The sequence below is a fragment of the Sphaeramia orbicularis genome, chromosome 8 (genome assembly GCF_902148855.1).
Source record: "Sphaeramia orbicularis chromosome 8, fSphaOr1.1, whole genome shotgun sequence".
NCBI classification, from domain to species: domain Eukaryota; kingdom Metazoa; phylum Chordata; class Actinopteri; order Kurtiformes; family Apogonidae; genus Sphaeramia; species Sphaeramia orbicularis.
The window spans coordinates 20,764,241-20,785,309 of NC_043964.1; the positions used below are offsets into that span (position 1 = coordinate 20,764,241).

General features: G+C 35.0%; 1 protein-coding gene across 1 annotated transcript in view; it reads left to right on the forward strand.

The window, feature by feature from the left end:
• Nucleotides 1-21,069, forward strand: part of LOC115423493 (signal transducer and activator of transcription 5B-like) — a 172,266-nt gene that overhangs the window by 133,999 nt on the left and 17,198 nt on the right. Inside the window, 8 exon segments of the mRNA XM_030140332.1 lie at nt 1,980-2,154; nt 6,943-7,073; nt 7,178-7,329; nt 10,410-10,565; nt 15,157-15,336; nt 17,594-17,681; nt 19,279-19,401; nt 19,832-19,924. Coding sequence (XP_029996192.1) covers nt 1,980-2,154; nt 6,943-7,073; nt 7,178-7,329; nt 10,410-10,565; nt 15,157-15,336; nt 17,594-17,681; nt 19,279-19,401; nt 19,832-19,924 — 1,098 coding nt within the window.

The following is a 21,069-nucleotide window of genomic DNA, read 5'->3' on the forward strand; positions in this document are numbered from 1 at the left end:
AATTTAAAAATTGGAAGTCACATAATAATAAATCGAGCACAAAAAAAAAAAAAAAGGAATAAATAACTAAATAAGTTAGTAAAGTGCAATGTCACTATTTCTTATTGAGCTCAGTGACGGCAACAGGAACAAAGCTATTTTTATAACGCTGTGTCCTGCAATCTTACCAAGTGTATTGTTTTCATTTCTAATCAAAATATCTCACCACACTTAAAATAAGACAAATCAAGGCAAGGCAAGTTTATTTGTATGGCACATTTTAGCAACAAGGCAATTCAAGGTGCTTCACACAGGACACTGAAATACAACGACAAGGGAAAAAGAAACACATTTAAAACATTATAAAAGAAACATGTAAAAGGTGATTAAAAACAGCAAGTGAGAAAACAACACATAAAACCCAAAAACATAAAAATACACACATATTAAAGTAAGAGTTGCAGTGGAGAGTTTCAAAAGAGAATATAAAATTTAAAAAGTAAAAAGCCTTTTAGTCAAAGGCAGCAGTGAACAGGTGAGTCTTTAACCTTGGCTTAAAAGAACTCAGACTCTCAGCAGACCTGATATTTTCTGGTAGTTTGTTCCACATATACGGAGCATAGAAACTGAACGCTGATCACCTAAAGAGTAACTTTTCAGTGAGATATAACAATTAAAGTTACTCTTTAGGTGATTATGTCTTATTTTAAGTGTGATGAGATATTTTGACTAGAAATGAGAAAAATACACTTGGTAAGATTTGGATTTTTGCAGTGTATGTGGAAGAGTAAAACACATGCAGGGACAAACACACTGCAAAAATCCAAATCTTACCAAGTGTATTTTTCTCATTTTTAATCAAAATATCTCATCACACTTAAAAAAGGGCTTAATCAACTAAAGAGTGACTTTTCAGTGAGATATAAAACTTATTTTTAGACAATAGTTCTTGAAAATCTTATTTCAAGAAATCTTACCAAGATCATTTTCACTTTTTTTTTTTACTTAATTCAAGATTTTTTTTTTTTTTTTTTGCTTAATTCAAGCAAGTAAAATTTCTTGAAAAAAGATTTTCAGGAACTATTGTCTAAAAATAAGTTCTTATATCTCACTGAAAAGTTACTCTTTAGGTGTTTATGTCTTATTTTAAGTGTGATGAGATATTTTGACTAGAAATGAGAAAAATACACTTGGTAAGATTTATGTTTTTGCAGTGCACTCACACTGTACACTGAAATATGAAGTTGTACAGATAAACAGCTTATTCATGCATTATTGATTTTACATACAGAGCTTGCAAACACAAACAGGAACTCAAATACATAATGGTAACCCACTCAGAGATTGGGTAATTGGGCAACAACAGGATGATTCCTCATTTTCTCTGTCAGGTCTGCAGATTCACACGCATTGTTATGGATATTTACTAACGCTGTTGCACTCTCATACTCATCACAAAAACGCTGCAGAATATCCTTGTGAAAGCAAACCTTCTGTAATTTCCTGCACCGCGATAAGGTGGAAGTCAATTCACGGTTAATAAAAAGCAGTGAGTTATAAAACCATAAAGCAGCCGTGCGTAAAGCATCTGACTCTCTCGGTAACTCCTGGGGTGAATCGATTTCCAGTCACAACATGCCTTTTCTATTAGTGGAATGCATATTTGGACTGATTGAATTCCACCCTGTTTAGTTTGAACCTTTACGTGCACCGTGGTTCTCCTCAGAGCTTTAACTGACCGTGCAGTCTGCCAGAGTATGATAAGCAAATGCATTTCCTCCTTCTCTATTTGCAGCGCTTCCATCAGACATGTGGTCAGTGGTGAGTCTAAAGTCAAATAAACCCGACGGCGACATTTTTGGATCAGCTTTATGTTTCTATTACCATCCCTCATTCCATTAACAACTATAATAAACAATCCAGCGACAACCAAACCAGCATTACCGATCCCAGTTCCTAAACACACCATTTACTCTGTCTCTGCTTTTGTGTCTTGGTAGTCGAGTTCTCCGGTGGGCGGGATGATGGACAGCATGTCTCAGAAGTATCAACAGATCAACCAGGCTTTTGAGGAGCTTCGCCTGCTGACCCAGGACACGGAGAATGACCTGCGCAAGCTCCAGCACAACCAGGAGTACTTTATCATCCAGTACCAGGAGAGCCTCCGGATTCAGGGTAAGACCAGAGGACCAGAACCAGAATCATGTTTATTACCATGAAAGTAAACAGGGTTCACATTACAAGGAGTTTGCTTCAGTGGTTTAGTGCATACACAGGTCAGTGTTTGTTTTGGTAATTGAATTTCTTTTCAGAAACAAAAGAAAAACTAGTGCTTAATTGATTTTTGTTTTAAAATAGAAGAATTAAAGTTAAATTTCAAGGCGTTTTTCTTTTTCAGTGTCAAAACAGATAAATCAAATTTAAAAAAACAGATTGATTTTCATTTTCTCTTTCTAATAACAAAAAAGAAATGTTCGACCTGACAGAAATGGAAAAACAGATCAAAAACGCCTGTTTTTTTTTAAATTTTCTGGGACCGGATATTGTCATTTTCAAGGAAAGAGTGCTAATTTTATTTATTTATTTAGTTTGTATGAAATCTGGAGTACAAACCCATTGTTCGTAAGATTCTTTGTGACCTAGGCATTGGGGTCAGTGTATCTTTTGGTAATTAGATTTTCTTTTCAGAAGCAAAAAAAAAAACTAGTGCTTAATTGATTTTGGTTTTAAAATTGAGGAATTAAAATTGAATTTCAAGGCATCTTTCTTTTTCAGTGTCAGAACAGATAAACCAAATTTTAATAAACACACTGATTTTCGTTTTCTCTTTCTAATAACAAAAAAGAAAGGTGCTACCTGACAGAAATGGAAAAACGGACTAAAAACGGCTGGTTTTTCCATTTTCTGAAACCAGATGTTGTCATTTTCAAGGAAGGAGTGCAAATTTTATTTATTTATTCAATTTTTTTTTTTTTTTTTTTTTTTTCAGGAAAGAGCACTAATGCCTAGGTCACAAAGATTCTTACAAACAACGGGTTTGTACAAATCTTCCAGTTCGTATGAAATCTGGAATTTGTCTACATTTGTAGAGGGAGCATGTCTGCTATGTCTAGATTTTGTACAAACTGGAAGATTTGTACAAACCTATCGTTCGTAAGAATCTTTGTGACCTAGGCATTGGGGTCAGTGTATGTGTTGGTAATTGGATTTTCTTTTCAGAAACAAAAGAAAAACTAGTGCTTAATTGATTTTTGCTTTAAAATTGAAGAATTACACTTGAATTTCAAGGTGTTTTTCTTTTTCAGTGTCAAAACAGATAAACCAAATTTAAAAAACGGACTGATTTTCATTTTCTCTTTGTAATAACAAAAAAGAAAGTTACTACCTGACAGAAATGGAAAAATGGCTGTTTTTTTTTTTTTCATTTTCTGAAGCCGGATGTTGTCGTTTTCAAGGAAAGAGCACTAATGTCACAAAGATTCTTGCGAATGATGGATTTGTACGAATCTTTCAGTTTGTATGAAATCTAATGTTCGTTGTAATTTGTAGAGGGAGCATGTCTACAATGTCCAGATTTTGTACAAACTGGAAGATTCGTACAAACCTATCGTTCGTAAGAATCTTTATGACCTAGGCATTAGTGCTCTTTCCTTGAAAATGACAACATCTGGTCTCAGAAAATGAAAAAAAAAACGGCTGTTTTTTTTGTCCGTTTTTCCATTTCTCTCAGATAGTACTTTATTTTTTGTTATTAGGAAGAGAAAATAAAAATCAATCTGTTTTTTGAATTTGGTTTATCTGTTTTGACACTGAAAAAGAAAAACGCCTTGAAATTCAATTTTAATTCCTCTATTTTAAAACGAAAATAAATTAAGCACTAGTTTTGCTTTTGTTTCGGAAAAGAAAAGATACCTTACAAAGAACATAGAGTAGGTAAAAAGCATGCAGTAAAAAAGAAAGCAAAACAAACAAGTAAAAGTTATAATGGACTTAGTTATTGCTCCCCTAATATAACCAACCTGTGAGGAGACAGTAATTCTGGTAATGTTTGTGTTTGTTTGTGACATTTCAGCATCAAATTATATCAATTATCAAATTAATTATCAAATTGTCTCAACATTTCATTCATAATGTGATCAATTTACTGACATTAAAAGAAAACTTTCTTCTTCACTGTCTTTCTATTATCTTACAAAAAAAAAAATTAATAAATAGATCAAAACCTCTAGACCAGGGGTATTAAATATTAAATAATCAGCCTGTCAAAAGGTCCAATCCAGCCTGGGGGAAGTGCAAAAATTACACTGAAGATATTAACAGTCATGGCTGTTAAACTCCTTTTAGGTCAGGAGCCTCATACAGACCAATGTGATCTCAAATAAAAAAAAATATAATAATTATATGATTACCTATAAATAATGACATCTCCAAATTGTGAAAATATTTATCTTTTCACAAAAAAATCTGTATTAGCTGAATCACTATGAACACAATGAAATGCCTTAAGAAAAAGAAGTGCAGTTTTAACAATATAATGCCTGTTACTAAATGTTTTGTGCATTGAGAGATCCAATGTGATGTTTAATTTGTGTTGATGATAATATAATGACATTTGGTTCCACAATGTTCAAATTCAAGAACACAGAACAGTCATTTTATTCCAAATAATAATTAACATTTGGTGGTTTGTCAACGGTGTGCCATCCCATTTAATTAAACAGCCTCCAGTAGCATTAACTTTCATATTATTAATACCATAACAGGAATATGCTTCAGCCTAGAGCTGCAGTGATTAAAAGAATATCTGTCGACTGCTAAATTGGAAAAGTCTAATTTCCAGCTTCTTAAATGTGAATATTTTCAATTTCTTCCCTCCTCCGTGACCGTTAACAGAATGTTGTTGGTTTGTGAATCAAAGAATTTAGTTTTGAACTTTGGGAAACACTTCTCACCATTTTTCAGGTGGTCTTGAGTACAAATTATTAATCAAACAAAATATAATCCACACATTATTCAGCAAAGAAAATAATCCTCAATTGTTGCCATGAGTAATATTTGTGTAATACGATTAAAACCATAATACATCATAGATTACCTCATCTATAAATATGATTTCTACCAAGTTTATTGTAGAAATAGTTGTGAAAATAACTCCAAGGTTTCATTTTACATGAACTACACAAGATGAATTTACTGTTATACATTATAGTATAATGTATCATTATTATTATTATTATTATTATTATTATTATTATAGTAGAATTAAGATATTTTATTGATAATGAAGAGTTAAAACACTGCATTAAGGTTCTCAAAGGGGTTCAGGTCTGGACTCTGGTGGTCAATCCAAGTGTAAAATAATGTCTCATACCCCTGAACTACTCTTTAACAAACTGATCCTGATGAATCCTGGCATTATCATCTCTGAATATCACAGTGTCATCCGCAAAGAAACAATCCACCTATGTTCAGACTTTGTCATTCAGTTGGCCTAAGACACTGCCCCCATAGGCTTGTACTGTAGGCACAAAGCATGATGGGTAATCCCTAAATCAACCACTGGGGAACAGGGTCAATCTGGACTCATTAGACCACATGACCTTTTTCCAGTGAAACCCAGTCCAGTCTGTATGCCCTCTATCAAACTGATGATTGTTAAAGAACTTGTTAACACTGAAACTTATTAATCACAAATAGTTTTCCAATAGAAGGGTCTTAACCATTTGTTTGGTCAAATCTGATTAGAAACTCCTTTTTTTCTTTTCTATCATTGTTTTGAATGAGAGACCCTTAGTAGAAGTGTCATACTGTGTGTTTTACACTATTAACTATCTTTACACACATTTCACAGTTTGTAAGGTTATGGAAAATGGAAAACAAATATCTGGAGCATTCTACCTTTTACCTAGCCATCAGTTGGCGCACCATTCAAAGAAATCAGTTCAGAATCAGAGTACTTGATTAATCCCAGGGGTAAATTATTGGGTGTTATAAGTAAGTAATGAATTAACAAGTGGTGCCAGGCACAACAAAGCCCACCCCTTGCAAGTATTGTAGCTTGTTTTGGCATCAATCCAGCTGATGTCATCATTTCTATGCATGTGCTGATGTTACCATATCAATTGCTTCTATACATGTGCGAAGTTTGAAGTAAATTAAAACAAAACTGATGTTTTTTTAGACATGAAATTTCACCCATTATAAGTAAATTAAAAAAAAAAAGATTTAAAAAATTCATAAAAAGTGTGAACTTTGATGTACATTTTTCAAAATGTAATCACATTTATTCTGGGTCACTGGCAATCTATAAACCCAATTTGGTATGAATTCAACCAATAGTTTTGCTGCTACAGACATTTGAAATTTCACCCATGGGGAAATGGGGAAATAAAAGATTGAAAGAATGTATTAAAAATTATTAGAAAGTATTAAAAATTGAAATTTTGACTTATTTTTCCCAAAATGTAATGACATCTATTCTGGGTCACTGGCAATCTCTAAACCCAATTTGGTATAAATTTAACCAATAATTTTGCTGCTAGACAAACAAACCGAACCAAAAACAATACTCCTTGCCTCCCCTTCAAGGGGCGGGGTAATAAATAATAAATAAATCAGTAAGTAAGTAATAAATTAAAAAAATACGTAAGTAATTAGTAAATAAATAAATGAAAACGCTTTATTAAGACACAAAAGTAGAACAAAAAATTTGTACAATATGTACTAGACAAGATTTTGTCAATATGATAATTAAAGAAATATACATAAGTGTGAAAAAACTGTAGTTGTGTGTCATTCTAATTATGAGATTATGTGGTGGAATTAAGATTTCCTGTGTCGTCCAAATGGTGAATTCACAGTGTATGGGCCTTGTTTTTAATATCAATACTCCTTTTTTACCTCATTGCTCAACTCATCCCCGCCTGTTGCCTTTTGGATGACTTTGCCCCTGCCCCCCTCCAGCTCAGTTGTCCAGCCTGGCCACACTGCCCCCTGCTGACCGACAGCTCCGGGAACCTGCCCTCCTCAGTAAAAGAGCCACTGTGGAGGCATGGCTGACCCGAGAGGCCAACACACTACAGAAATACAGACTGGTATTACAGCATACGCTTTGGAAAAACACACTACATCTAATACAGCGATCGTCCAGTGGTTATTTATTGTAATCATATGTTGTTTGCGTGTCCGAATGCGTCAGGACCTGGCAGAGAAGCACCAGAAAACACTGCAGTTGTTGAGGAAGCAGCAGACCATCATTCTGGATGATGAGCTGATCCAATGGAAGAGACGGCAACAGCTGGCAGGCAACGGGGGCCCGCCAGAGGGAGGCTTGGACATCCTGCAGTCCTGGTGAGTTCCATCTCCACTTCCCACCAAGATCACAGCCGCTAGACTTCCCCGCAAACAAGAGGTCACAGGTTTACAAGGTTGCAGCTGACTACTGCTGGGTTTATTTCCAGGCTTTTATTGGCTCATGCGTAGATACAGAGGCTCGACAGCTTGACATGTTTCCTTTCTTTTTTGGGTTTAAATTTCCTACTTCTGTTGATTAAAAGCCTCATCTATCTTTCAGTCAACTCCGGCCTTCAATTTTATATATATGTCTTTATACATCAGGGTGCTTGAAATCCTTGAAAATGCTTGAAGGTCTTGAAAGCACTTGCAATTATAACTCTGTGATGTGATTTATTTATGTGTCTTTAATAGGGGTGTAAGAAAATATCAGTTTGGCAGTATATCATGATATTTCATTTCATGATACTTTATCGATATTTGAAAGTACTATATCGATATTTGTAGGTATTTATTTAAATGGGTGTTTTGCTCTGTTGTTTGTACTAAAAAGGTAGTAGTCGTGCATGTAGTTTTTTGTTTTTGTTTTTTTTTATGTATAACACTTTTTTGTTAAATAATGGTTATTTCAATCATCCTAAAAGCACTTTTTACTGTCTGAAAGAGGCAGATGGTAGTTCCTTTGTTGGGATCGCACAAAAACAATGTTATGTTGTTGGATGATTCAGTGACTGAACACTATACATTCATTTCACAACTAATAGAATATGAACATTTGAGCAGGATCTGAAACTGTAATGTCTTTCAACATTTTATGTATTCATTCATTTATTATTATTATTATTATTATTATTTATTTTAAAAAATGTCATTTTTACAGAGGAAAGTTTTGTGATATAGTATTAAATCCTGTTCTGATCAAATAAAAATGTGCTTAGTATTTGTGCATATTTCTGGTATTATTAAATTTTTCCAGGAAATAATATCTTAGAAGAAGAAACAAAACAAACAAAAAATTATTGCCTTGTTAACAGTATTGTGATGTATCGCGATATATTGTATCGTGGTCCTAATATTGTGATTTGTATCGTATCGCCAGATTCTTGCCAATACACAGCCCTAGTCTTTAAGTAGCTTTGGCTAGAGTTAATATTAGAGAGAGGTGAAAAATAAAACTTTATGTCAAAAAAGAAAATTACCAGATGCTCTCAGGTCAACTCCAGGTACATTTTGATCTTAATCTTCGGTTTGGTACGAGTGTGTCTGAAGAACACCAAGTGGTAAATAAAACTTTGTGTTTTCCTTCAATTTCCAACCTTTTCGCTATTATGAAACATAATTTTAGATGTTTGCAGCATAATGAAAAGAGGTGAACATCCCAAAAATAAGAAGTGTGCAGGATTCCAAAAAAAACAATGAAAAAATAAAGGAAGGTCCACACAACCTGTGAGCTCCCAAAACATTTATTTAACCATGTGACGTTTGGGGCCGAGGCTCTTCATCAGACTGAGGACAGATAGATTTACACAGGTGTTTTATATGCAGTGTCTAACCACAACACGTGACCTGCAATACATGTCATCTTAGAGAAACAGAAAAAATTCTTTTTAAACGTATAATCAATCAAATGATCAACAGTCAAATGTTTCAAACGTCCACAAGTACAATTACACAGGTGTTTTATATGCAGTGTCTGATCACAATAACACATGACCTGCAATATACATCATCTTAGAAAAGTAGAAAAGAACTTTTTTAAAACTTGTCATACATATAATCAATCATAAATAGTCAAATGTCTCAAATGTCCACAAGTACAATAATTTTAGCGATCAAACTGCTTTACACTCATACATATATAAACAGGTATTATTCAAATTTCTTTGCATTTGTACAAGTCCATGTAATTGTATTGCCCATCTGAATGTGGTGACAAACACCACAGCATGTGTACACAGTTCTTATTTACAAATTTACAAAAACAAATTTACAAACATAATAATCATGAGTATATGTATTCCTGTAGATGTGTTTTACCCCAGCAATAAGGTGTTGCGCTCAAAAAAATTTGAAAATGACCCTTAAAAGTGCTTGAATTTTATTATTATTATTATTATTATTATTATTATTATTATTATATCTTTATTTAGACGGGATAGTGCATATTAATGAACACATTTATACATTCCATTTCAGTATAAACATGTAAATATGCCGGAGTTAGCGTCAGTGCTAATTTTCATCCGCAGTCCCCACTTAATAAATAAATAGCAGTGATCCATGCAATACAGTAGATTAAGTGCAGTACAGAGCAAGACGGAGTAATATAGGGGTGTCAAACTCATTTTCTTTCCGGGGCCACATTCAGCCCAGTTTAATCTGAAGTGGGCTGACCAGTCAAATAATAGCATGATAACCAATAAATAATGACAACTCCAAATTGTTTTAGTGCAAAAAATAACATTCAATTATGCCAATATTTACATTTACAAACTATCCAAACAAAAACGATGGGAATAACCTGGAAAAAACAGATTTTGTTAAGAATTAAAAGTACAATTTTGTCAATATTATATCTCGACTTATCACTTATACATATGCACAGAACATTTAGTAACAGGCAGAAAATTGTTAAAATTGCACTTAATTTTCTGCATTTCTTCATTTTGTTCAAGTTATTCACATGTTATTGTTAAAGGAAGTTTGTTAATGTAAACCTTTTCACAATTTAATGTTTTTTGCACTAAATCAAAGAGAAAAAATTGGTGTTGTTATTATTTATAGGTTATTATATTATTTTTGAGTTTGATCCCCTAACTTGCACTTGCACTCAAATTCATCCTGCGGGCCAGATTGGACCTGCTGGCGGGCCGGATTTGGCCCCCGGGCCGCATGTTTGACACCTGTGGAGTAATACATTACAAAACAGTACAATTCAATGCACCACAATATAGTACAAAACAACATTTGTGCCTACATGTCAAGGACTAAAATAAACATTACTACTTAAAAGACAATACTGTACAATACATTACAATACAGTACAAAACGACATTTGTACCTACATTACATTTGACCTTGTATGAATCCTGATATATGTATGTGTTTATATATGTCTTGTATTTTGCTGGGTTCAGGTGTGAGAAGCTGGCGGAAACTATCTGGCAGAACAGGCAACAGATCCGAAGAGCAGAACATCTCAGACAGCAGCTTCCCATCCCCGGGCCCATCGAAGAGCTGCTGAACGAACTCAACAGTACGATCACAGATATCATCTCAGCACTGGTCACCAGGTGAGGACCTGCACTGACTGCAACACTTCTGAGGACATTTAGAGTCCCCTTTTTTTTTTTTTGGGGGGGGGGGGGTTAAATATGACCTGGATAATCAGAATTTCACATAAGTTGAAAAATTAGATAAAGGTGACCCCGATTAGACGGTGGCCCAGTCCCATTTAACCCCTTTGGCCCTACCACTTAACCCTGCCCCTCCAATTTGAAGGGGTAGGGGTGTCTCCATTCTGGATGAGTTGGAGGGGAAGGGCTAAGGTTTGGCCCTCAAAACTGAGATATTTTAAGACCACACTATGAACCTGTGGCAACTGCTCGTCTTTCAGACAGGGGAAGCTCATTGTTGGCCTGCATCAAAAAAAAAGTCCAGATATTTAAACATAAATTCAGCCCTCCGTTCCTTTTTAAGAAAATGGTCAGTGACCTTATCGTACCAAGTAAACAAGAAGACGTTGAAATTATGTTAAATTGAAACAAGAAAGTACAATGAGTGTGTTTTATTACAGTGCAAGAAATGAACAAGTAATTTCAGAGTGGTTTCTCTCTCGATTTCACAGCAGAATGCGCAATGGTATTAAACTGAACTGTGTCAAGTGAAGGAGTAGATCTCAAAATAGCTGTCAATCAAACGGGATTCAGCCTTCAACTGATCCTCCAATCAGCACGTGGAATCTCAGCGTCCAGCCCAGCCGAGCTCCGCCCACAGCTCCATTCACCCCCAGAGACGCCAAATGTCCGGGGGCGGGACAACATCATGGCATTTATCCAATTACCGTCCAGTTTTGAGGCCATGAAGAAAACTGTTCCACTCAATCCCACTGAAGTGCATGGACGCTGAGCGTCTACGGGCAAATGCACTGAGCAGAGATCGAATGAGAAAACAGCACAACGGGAATGTATGAGAAGTGAACAACATCAAGTCCATTGATTTGTGATAAAGATTCTGAACGAACTAGTCTGTGAGATGAACGTGTTCTAACACATTTGTAGTCAATGAAATGTCAACACAACCGAACATATTTAACCATTTAATTTTCATAATTTTAGGGGAAGCCAAGCTTCCCTTGCAGTCTATGAGAAATCGCCTCTGCTATGAACAGAGGGGTATGAGAAATCTCCCATAATTCTGTTCAAATCATCAGCAAACTAGAGGCAAGCACAGCAAAAGAGTGCAGCAGTGCGACAAAAGAAACACGCAAATGTACGTGTTTTCTTTGTAAATATCTTAATCATTTGATCGTCTCTTTAGTGCTGTTTCAATGTGTTATAGATCACATTTCTGCAGTTTGCGGCTGATAGTGGCAAAAAAAAAATGCCAAAAGCCCATGCAGAGACAGTAACAGTTGCTGACGGCATGGTGAATTCTTTCACAACCAAAGTTGTCGCATCTGTTTGTAGCGCCATCGATGACTTGTTTCATTTCATAGGGGAATATTTCAACCCCTATCGCTGTCACCGGTCGCAAGTGTTTGCTCCTGGAGGATTCTATTCAGTTTCTGTAAATTGGCTTAGAGTCTGGTTTCCACCAACTTGATATGTAAAGTGTCATGAGATAACTTTTGTTATGATTTGGCACTATATGAATAAAGATTGATTGATTGATATCCCTTGCAACTCTGTTTCAAGGGGTAGTGCCAAGTGCAAGGGCCAAGGGTTAAGGGTGAAAATGAGAATTGGGATTGGGCCACACACAACTCTCCTAGACAAATTTTCATAGGTGAAGTTTTACCTGGCTTTTGTGGATGTAAATACATTATATACACATTGCATACTACAGTTGGTCCAAATCCTTAGAAATGTAGATAAAAGATGTATTTGTGTGACTGGTGATCACAGGTATTCTACATACTTCAGAATGATGCTTAATTAAAGTCTGGAATTACTCATGACTAACCCTAAAATAAGCCTTATTTGATGTAACCTATCCTTAGTGTCTGGGTTAGGTAAAGAATAGATGTAAATGAAGGTCTAGGTCAGGGGTGTTAAACTCATTTTAGTTCAGGGGCCACACTCACCCCAATATGATCTCAAATGGGCCAGAACAGTAAAATAAGAACAATGAAAAAAGTAAACTTACGTTATGATAATGTTTATATCTACAACGTTTCCTTAAAAATCTGAATAACATGAACAACTTGAAATGTCTTTAGAAGAACAAGTGCGATTTTAACAATATTCTGCCTCGGTTTATCAATTTATCATTTACACATGTGCATTACAAGTTACATTACAATTACACAAAACATTTAGTAACAAACGGAATATTAGTAAACTTGCATTTACTTCACTTAAGACTTTTCAGGATGTTCATATTCAGGTTATTCACATTTTTTTGTAAAAGGATAGTTTGTTAATTTAAACATTTTCATGTAATTTTACTTTTTTTACACTAAAACAGAGATAAAATCTGCACTTGTCATTATTTATAGGTTATTATGATAATATTTTACTGGTCTGATCCAAATGACATCTTATTAGTCTGTATATGGAACCTGAATTAAAATGATTTTTACACCATTGAGTGATAATTTCTTCAGTGTAATTTTTGCACTTCACAAATTCATCCTATGGGCCAGACTGGACCCTTTGGCGGGCCAGATTTGGCCCCCGGGCCACATGTTTGACACCTGTAGTCTAGGTCACAGGTGTCAAACATACAGCCCGGGGGCCAAATCCGGCCCACAGGATTAATTTGCAAAGTGCAAGTTAGGGCATCAAACTCAAAAATAATATCATAATAACATATAAATAATGACAACACCAATTTTTTCTCTTTGATTTAGTGCAAAAAACATTACATTATGAAAATGTTTAGGTTAAACTATCCTTTAAAATGTGAATAACTTGAACAATATGAACAACCTGAAATGTCGAAAGAAAATTAAGTGCAATTTTAACAATATTCTGCCTGTTACTAATGTTTGATGTAGATCTGACCTATAATGCATATGTATAAATGATAAGTCGAGGCATAATATTGATAAAATTGTACTTATATTTCTTAACAAATTCCTTTTTTTTTTTTCAGGTTATTCACATCCTTTTTGTCTGGATAGTTTTTCAGTGTAAAATATTGGCATAATTAAATGTTATTTTTTGAAGTAAAACCATTTGGAGTTATTTATTGGTTATCATGCTATTATTTTACTGGTCCGGCCCACTTCAGATTAAAGTGGGCTGAATGTGGCCCCCCGGAAGAAAATGAGTTTGACACCTGTGGTCTAGGTAATAAAACTGAAGTTAAATTATGCACTGCCCACATGTCTTGAGACTGGATCTAATGGTGAGCCAGTACAGGAACCACATTCAGCCCACTATGTAATGACACCTCCATTCACTCCATATGAAATTAAATCACAAGTGGAAGAGAAGAAGGCTTGACGACTACTCACATGAGGAAAAGGGAAGACTAAGGAGTCAAGACAGATTGCAAATGTACTCAATCTTAATGGAAGTTAATGCACTCAGAGAAACCTGTAGAGACAACTTGTATCTGAAGAGAAGAGGAAAAAGCACATGAAACCTTTGTTGAATAGATTTTTTTTTTTTGGCTCAAAGGCACATCTGCCAGGGTCTTTTAGCCTTTACGTGGATCTCTTCACAGTAACTAATGAGAAGTTTTGACAGTGTCCTCTCCACTTTCCAAGAAGATAGTCCCTGCAGGGACCCCGTAATGCAGGACCCAAATTGAAAAACTATGTCACTGTCACAGCGATTTCTGATTGGCCACAGACAAGCTTTCACCCAGATGGTGACGTTATCACGCACAGTACAAGCCCAGGGTTTGTTTCCTCAACAACAACCTCTCTATATTACCCTGAAGCCCTAAGAGGTTGTAGGCTGGGAATGGGAGAGTGTTTCATCACCACTTAGCTGAGCTACAGGCCAGCTGGAGGGCTTGTAGGTACATAAGAACAGTATGTGTTTACTTTCCATCTCCCTTTGAGCCTGCAGGCTTAATCATTAGGCTCTATCTGCAGTCTCACTTTTCTTCCCCATTTTTGTGTTAATGCGGTAATCAAAAGGACAGTATGTGGGGAAAAGCAACCCAACACTGTCAGGAAAAACAAAAAGGAAGTAATTGTTAACCCTGTTGGTTAAATGAACAGTGATTACTTTCCTGACCTTTCATTAGTGTGCATGGTTACAGGTAAGGTCATTTTCAAAGGCTAATGTTCTCACATCTGAAGGTCAGCACTGCTTTAATGTTCCCTGTGTAGTTTTCATTGTACTACACACTTATGTAACATTTTTCACCAAAACACTTTATGTATAAAGTTTCATAAGCCTGTTGAATCAAAGTTACACAACCACACTGATAAGACACACGGGAACCAAATTGAACACATCAAACCATAATTGTCTATATAAAAAAAAGGACATATTTTTAACACCATGTCAAATGGATTATTGCTCACTGATTCAAGGATTCATAAGAAACACTGGATACTGTTTAGCAAAGCCTCCAGGCCAAAATTTTAGAAGTTACAGTTCCAGGCAATAAAAATGCTTGTAAATGAACCAAACCATTCAAACCACTTTAGCAACAAGGCTTTCTGCCATTCACTGTAAGGATTCTTTTTTCCATTCACAGCACATTCATCATTGAGAAACAGCCTCCACAGGTGCTGAAAACCCAAACCAAGTTCGCCGCAACGGTGCGCCTCCTAGTGGGGGGGAAGCTCAACGTGCACATGAACCCCCCACAGGTCAAAGCCACCATCATTAGTGAACAGCAAGCCAAGGCACTGCTAAAGAACGAGAACACAAGGAAGTAAGTTATTATTATTACTTGTATTTTACTGCTATATTATATTATATTATATGTGATATTACTATTACTGCTAACACTTTAGTATAACTTATATCCTGTAATTATTAAACTATATATGTATATACACACTACCAGTCAAAAGTTTGGACTCACCTTCTCATTTAAATGACATGGGATGGACCACAGATGGTCAACAAGTGCTCAGCATCGCTGGGAACTCCATCAGTACTGTTGGAAAACACTTCAGGTGACGACCTCATGAAGCTCATGGAGAGAATGCCAAGAATGTGCAAAGCAGTAATCAAAGCAAAGGGTAGCTATTTTGAAGAATCTAAATTCTAAAATAAGTTTTGACACATTTTTTTAACTACATAATTCCATGTGTGTTCATTCATAGTTTTGATGCCTTCAGTGAGAATCTACAATGTACATAGTCATGAAAATACAGGGTGTCCAAACTTTTGACTGGTAGTGTGTTTGTGTGTGTATATCTATCTATTGATCTATCAATCGATCTATCGTTCGATCTATCGTTCTATCTATCTATCGTTCTATCTCTATCAAGGTTATAATAGTTTTGGATTTTTAATTATAGTTTAGTTTTATTTACTTTTGACTTTTTTTTCTCGAATTCAGTTAGTTTTAATTAGTTTTTAGAGCAGGTTTGCTAGTTTTTATTGGCTGTTGTTTTTCTGAATGTTTAGTTTTAGTTTAGTTTAGTTTAGTTTTAGTATTAGTTTCAGTTTTTTCATATATTTTATCTTCCATCCTATTCACAGAAATAAGTGACGTTACCCTGGACATTTTATTTGGGGGGTGGGGTTAGGGCGACTCTGACTGAGCACAGACACAAACATATGTACAGTACCATGGATACATTCCCTATAGCAGGTTAGAGGGGTAATGTAGGTGGGGGTGCGATCCATACACAACATCCCTTACATGAAAACGAAACTGAAACTTTCCATACTTTCACCGTTGGCCTCCTGACTCCTATACCTCTCTTATACCGCTGATCTTAGACAAAATTTTCACATGTTCTATCCTATATCAATATTGACAAAGACGAAAACGAAGGGAATTTCATCCATAATTTTTATACGTTTTAGTTCGCTTTGTAAGCACACAATACAGTTTCAGTTAGTTATCATTTTTTTCTTTTAATTATAGTTTTTATTTATTTCAGTTAACGAAAATGTTTTTTCAATTTTAGTTTTCATCATTTCGTTCATTTTCGTTAACGGTAATAACCTTGATATATATGTGCATATTGTGCATACTATAGTATCATAATATTATAACATAATAAGCTACTTGTTTTTATTATTACAACTTTTCCACTTGTTTCTACTAGTACCTTCCAATGTGCATTTGCAGTTTTTCACTACTGTTTTTTATAGTTATTGTGTTGCATTTCTTGTGGTATTTCTTGTGTGAACCTCAATTTCCTGAGGATCCTGCCCAAAGAATCACCAAAATTCTATCTAAATCTTAGCCTAATTTCCTCTATTTTGGGGTCGGCCTTCTCACGCTTTTGACCTTATCTATGGGAACTTGTTAATAAGGCATTGAATCCATTGACGGCTGCTGTGGTTTATTCCTGGGTGATTTTAATTAGCCCATAAATATAATTTTTTGGTGTAGATGCTTATTCAAATTGGAGGAAACAGCACATTTTTACAGTCCGCACATCCTTAAGCAATGAGCGTCCATGGCGCCATTGAGATAAGGAGTCATAGTCTCAGTGGGACCCGAGATGAACTCTGGGCTCGTGTGTTTCCAGACCTCACCACAGAGACATGGCTGGAACTTGAACAATGCCTCCGAGGAATCTATGGTGTGGATGGAGAATCCACATTTAGCCTGTTCTACAGCATCGTTCCACATTCCTTTTGACTAATAGAAACCTTCCAAGAGCGTAAGGCAGCCAGATAGACAGTGGTTAAAATGAAGAACAGTTCAATAGCTCAGCCATCATGTGTTGTTTCTCAGTTAAGCTACTTGTTTATGACACCCAGTCCACAGCCCAAACATCTGCCTGCAACGTCAACACACGTGGTCAGGGTTAAAACAATTACATATAATACAACCATGAATTTCATTCCTGTACACTGCATGGTTTTACTTAATTTTTGCATTTCGAATAAACACAATTTTAACTTTATTTTTGATAAATTTACTTATCAAGACTCAAGTATGCCACAGTGCAGAGTGAAGCTAATTGACTCACTGGTTGGTTTTCATTTGCCTCTTTCAGTGACAGCAGTGGAGAAATTCTCAACAATAACTGTGTGATGGAGTATCATCAGACTACAGGCACTCTCAGTGCACACTTTAGAAACATGGTGAGTCCTGATATAAATGAGTGATTTTATAAGTTTGGCTTAAGGAAACAGCATCAACGTAGCATTATAGAAAGTGCCTCAAGAAAAATACTGAAAGACTATTTAACCCTTTAACAATGGTGTTCTCTCAGGTAAGGAATTTTGCACTTTACAGCATTTAACTGACTGCAACTCCTGAAACATTGGAGCTATCCACAAAATTCAAATGGCATGGGAAAGCTGAGATCCTGCACTTTCTGGCACTATATGACACTTAATGGCAGCAAAGTTTCTGAGACTTCCACACAGGCTAAAACAACGCCTGGAAATAGCAAAAACTATGAAGCCATAATATGGATACTGAATGTTCAAGACCAAAAAGTATGTTTGAACAGATGTAAAATAGTTGAAAGTTTATTTTTGTAATCTCAAAAGTTTACAGTTATTTCTCATGAAAAATATGCTAAAAAACTTCAAGTCAGTTTTTTTCGTTTTAACTAAAACACACTGTTTTATGAATGAATGAATGAATTTTATTTTTGGTTTTATATCGATCATTGTACTCAGTGCATCAACTGTAATAACATAAAAACCAAAAAAAGAATAGGCTAGAAGCAAAAGCTTATTTTTTTTTGCCTATCCTTCCCAACTGTTCACTGTTGTAAGCATTTATTATTTATAATAATGATAATTAATGGCCAGATATTAACAGTTAAGGTCTTCTTGAAAACAAAGGTGCAAAAGAATTGGCAAAAAGGACCTTTTCTGACACTTTTATTGAAAAGAAAACCTAGTTTGCCTGTTATAACGGCAGTCTTAAAAGGGTTACACTGCAACAAGTATTTTAACCCTAACTATTGTAGTTTCTCATTTCTTAAACACTCATGAGTTTGACAGAAAGCATAAAGAAAACGCCTGGAAATAACAAAAAATATGAAGTCACAACATGGTTACTGAGTGTTCAAGACCAAAAAATATGTTTGAACAGATGTAAAATAATTGAAAGTTTATTTTTTCAATCTCAAAAAGTTTCATTAAGGACATTTACAGTTATTTCTGATGATAAATACGCTTAAAAACTTCAAGTCTGTTTTTTTCTTTTTACTAAAACACACTGTTTTAAGCATTCATTATTTATAATAATGACAGTTAATGGCGGGATATTGAAAGTTAAGTTCTTCCTGCAAACAAAGGTGAAAAAGAACTGGCAAAAAAGACCTTTTCTGACACTTTTATTGCAAAGAAAAGCCAGGCGGCCTGTTATAATGGCAGTCTTTAACTATAAATGTGTATATTACTCTTTAATCTTTTTGCCTGGTTATATATCTGTTCTGTCTGTCCATCATTGTAGTCTTGTGACATTATTTATGATGTGGGTATTCCAGTACAGTGTGTACAGCAAAAACCCATATCAACTAAACAGTAACACAGAAAATGTGTACCTTCAGTAGACCAGTAACTATTCTCAAACGGTCCATCTATTATTTACACATGAGCCATGTCATCTTGCTCAAAGTGAATTATGCATGCATGTGGTGTATGATAAGTGCATTTTTCAGCCTCTGTGTATGTAAAGTGTACTTACATCTCCCTCTTCGATCTGTCATCTCACATGTAGTCATTGAAGAGGATTAAGCGATCGGATAGGCGAGGAGCAGAATCTGTCACAGAAGAGAAATTCACCATTCTGTTCGAGTCTCAATTTAGTGTCGGAGGCAATGAGCTTGTCTTTCAAGTGAAGGTAAGTGGGTCCAGAGAGAAAAGGTAGAAAAATACACTGTCATTATGTTTGACATTATCCATTCATAGTCTCGTAATCATGGCCATCAGTGCATTCTCAAAGCTTGAATTTTACCTTCATTCTCCTCATTTCTAATTGTCATCTCTTGTCTTTCTGAACGCTTTGGACCATTTTCTTTAGCGGTGCTATTAAAGCTCATCATAACAACACATTTAACATATAAGGACTGATAGAATAATATGCAGGAATAACAGAATAAAGCATCTGGTGAAATCTGACACAAGCTCCACCCCCTCCTCTGTGCTTATGCCATTCAATACAATTGCACTTAATAGAAATACAATGAAGGAGATTTTTTTGTGTGTGTGACAGTTTTTATTGTAGCGTTCTTGTGTTAATGCTCTCCCCTCTTTTTTCTTTTTCTTAACAGACATTATCACTACCTGTAGTGGTGATAGTTCACGGTAGCCAAGACAATAATGCCACAGCTACCGTCTTGTGGGACAATGCTTTTGCAGAGCCGGTGAGTTTTTTTGTGCATGTTATCAAAAAACACCCATAATTACCCATCATTTTTATAAGCAGAAAATGTATATTGATTGAACCATTTTATGAACATGTCAACAGGGTCTATGTGTAAAAAATGTGACATGTTTTTAATCATAAGAATAACGCTGATCTAGACAAAAGACTTCTTATCACATAAATTTTGCTGTTAATTAACATTTCAAGGAAACATCATTACTTGTATTTTCATTCTGTTCTGTATAATCTATCATATATATTGGTCTTTGTCAAATGGGGGTATGTGTACCCCCAGGGGTACTTGGTAGATGCCTAGGGGGTACTTGAAATTTTGGGAAAAATACATTAAATAAGTTACTATGTACTGAATCCAAAATAAAATAAAATTAATAAATAAAAATTAATAAAATAGTGAGAATTAATGCTGAAATATAAAACACAATAAATACATTCATATAATAAAATTGACACTCCTGACCTTATTTCATATCAACATTTTTAACAACCCAGAGCCCCCCCCCCCCCAAGCTTTAGAAACATTCTAAGAACATTTCTATTTTATATTATTCAAGATGAGTTTGAGTAATTAAGTAATTATCTTATTGTTAATGAAAGGTTCATTTATTCATTAATAACCAAGTCATTTATTTTTCTTATCTATGAAAGAGGACACTTTTCAATTTATATTACAAAGATTTGTTATTTTTAATATATTAAAGTTAAATATATGTTGTTTGTTTACAAAGATTTGAAAATAAAACAGACATCTTTGGCACAGGAACAATTTTGCATAATTTTTTCAATCAAAAATGCTTAAATGACAGTTGGGGGTACTTTGCAGAAAAAATATGTTTCAGGACATAGGTACTCCTCTGTAAAAAGTTTGAGAACCACTTCTATATATAACAATGGCTGCAAAAATTAAAAGGAAAACCAACAGAGTATATGAGTCAGGTGTTGGGCCTCCACGTGCTGCCAGAACAGGGTTTTTGCCTGCTGCGGGCGGTTATGATTGCCACCTCATTTACAATGTGCAACTATAATTATGTGATTGAAGAAAATTACAGTTGTTAAGTAAAACAAGTAAAACAGGTTTTAGAATTATTGATGATCTTGTCAGTTTTATGCCTACAGTATAGACAC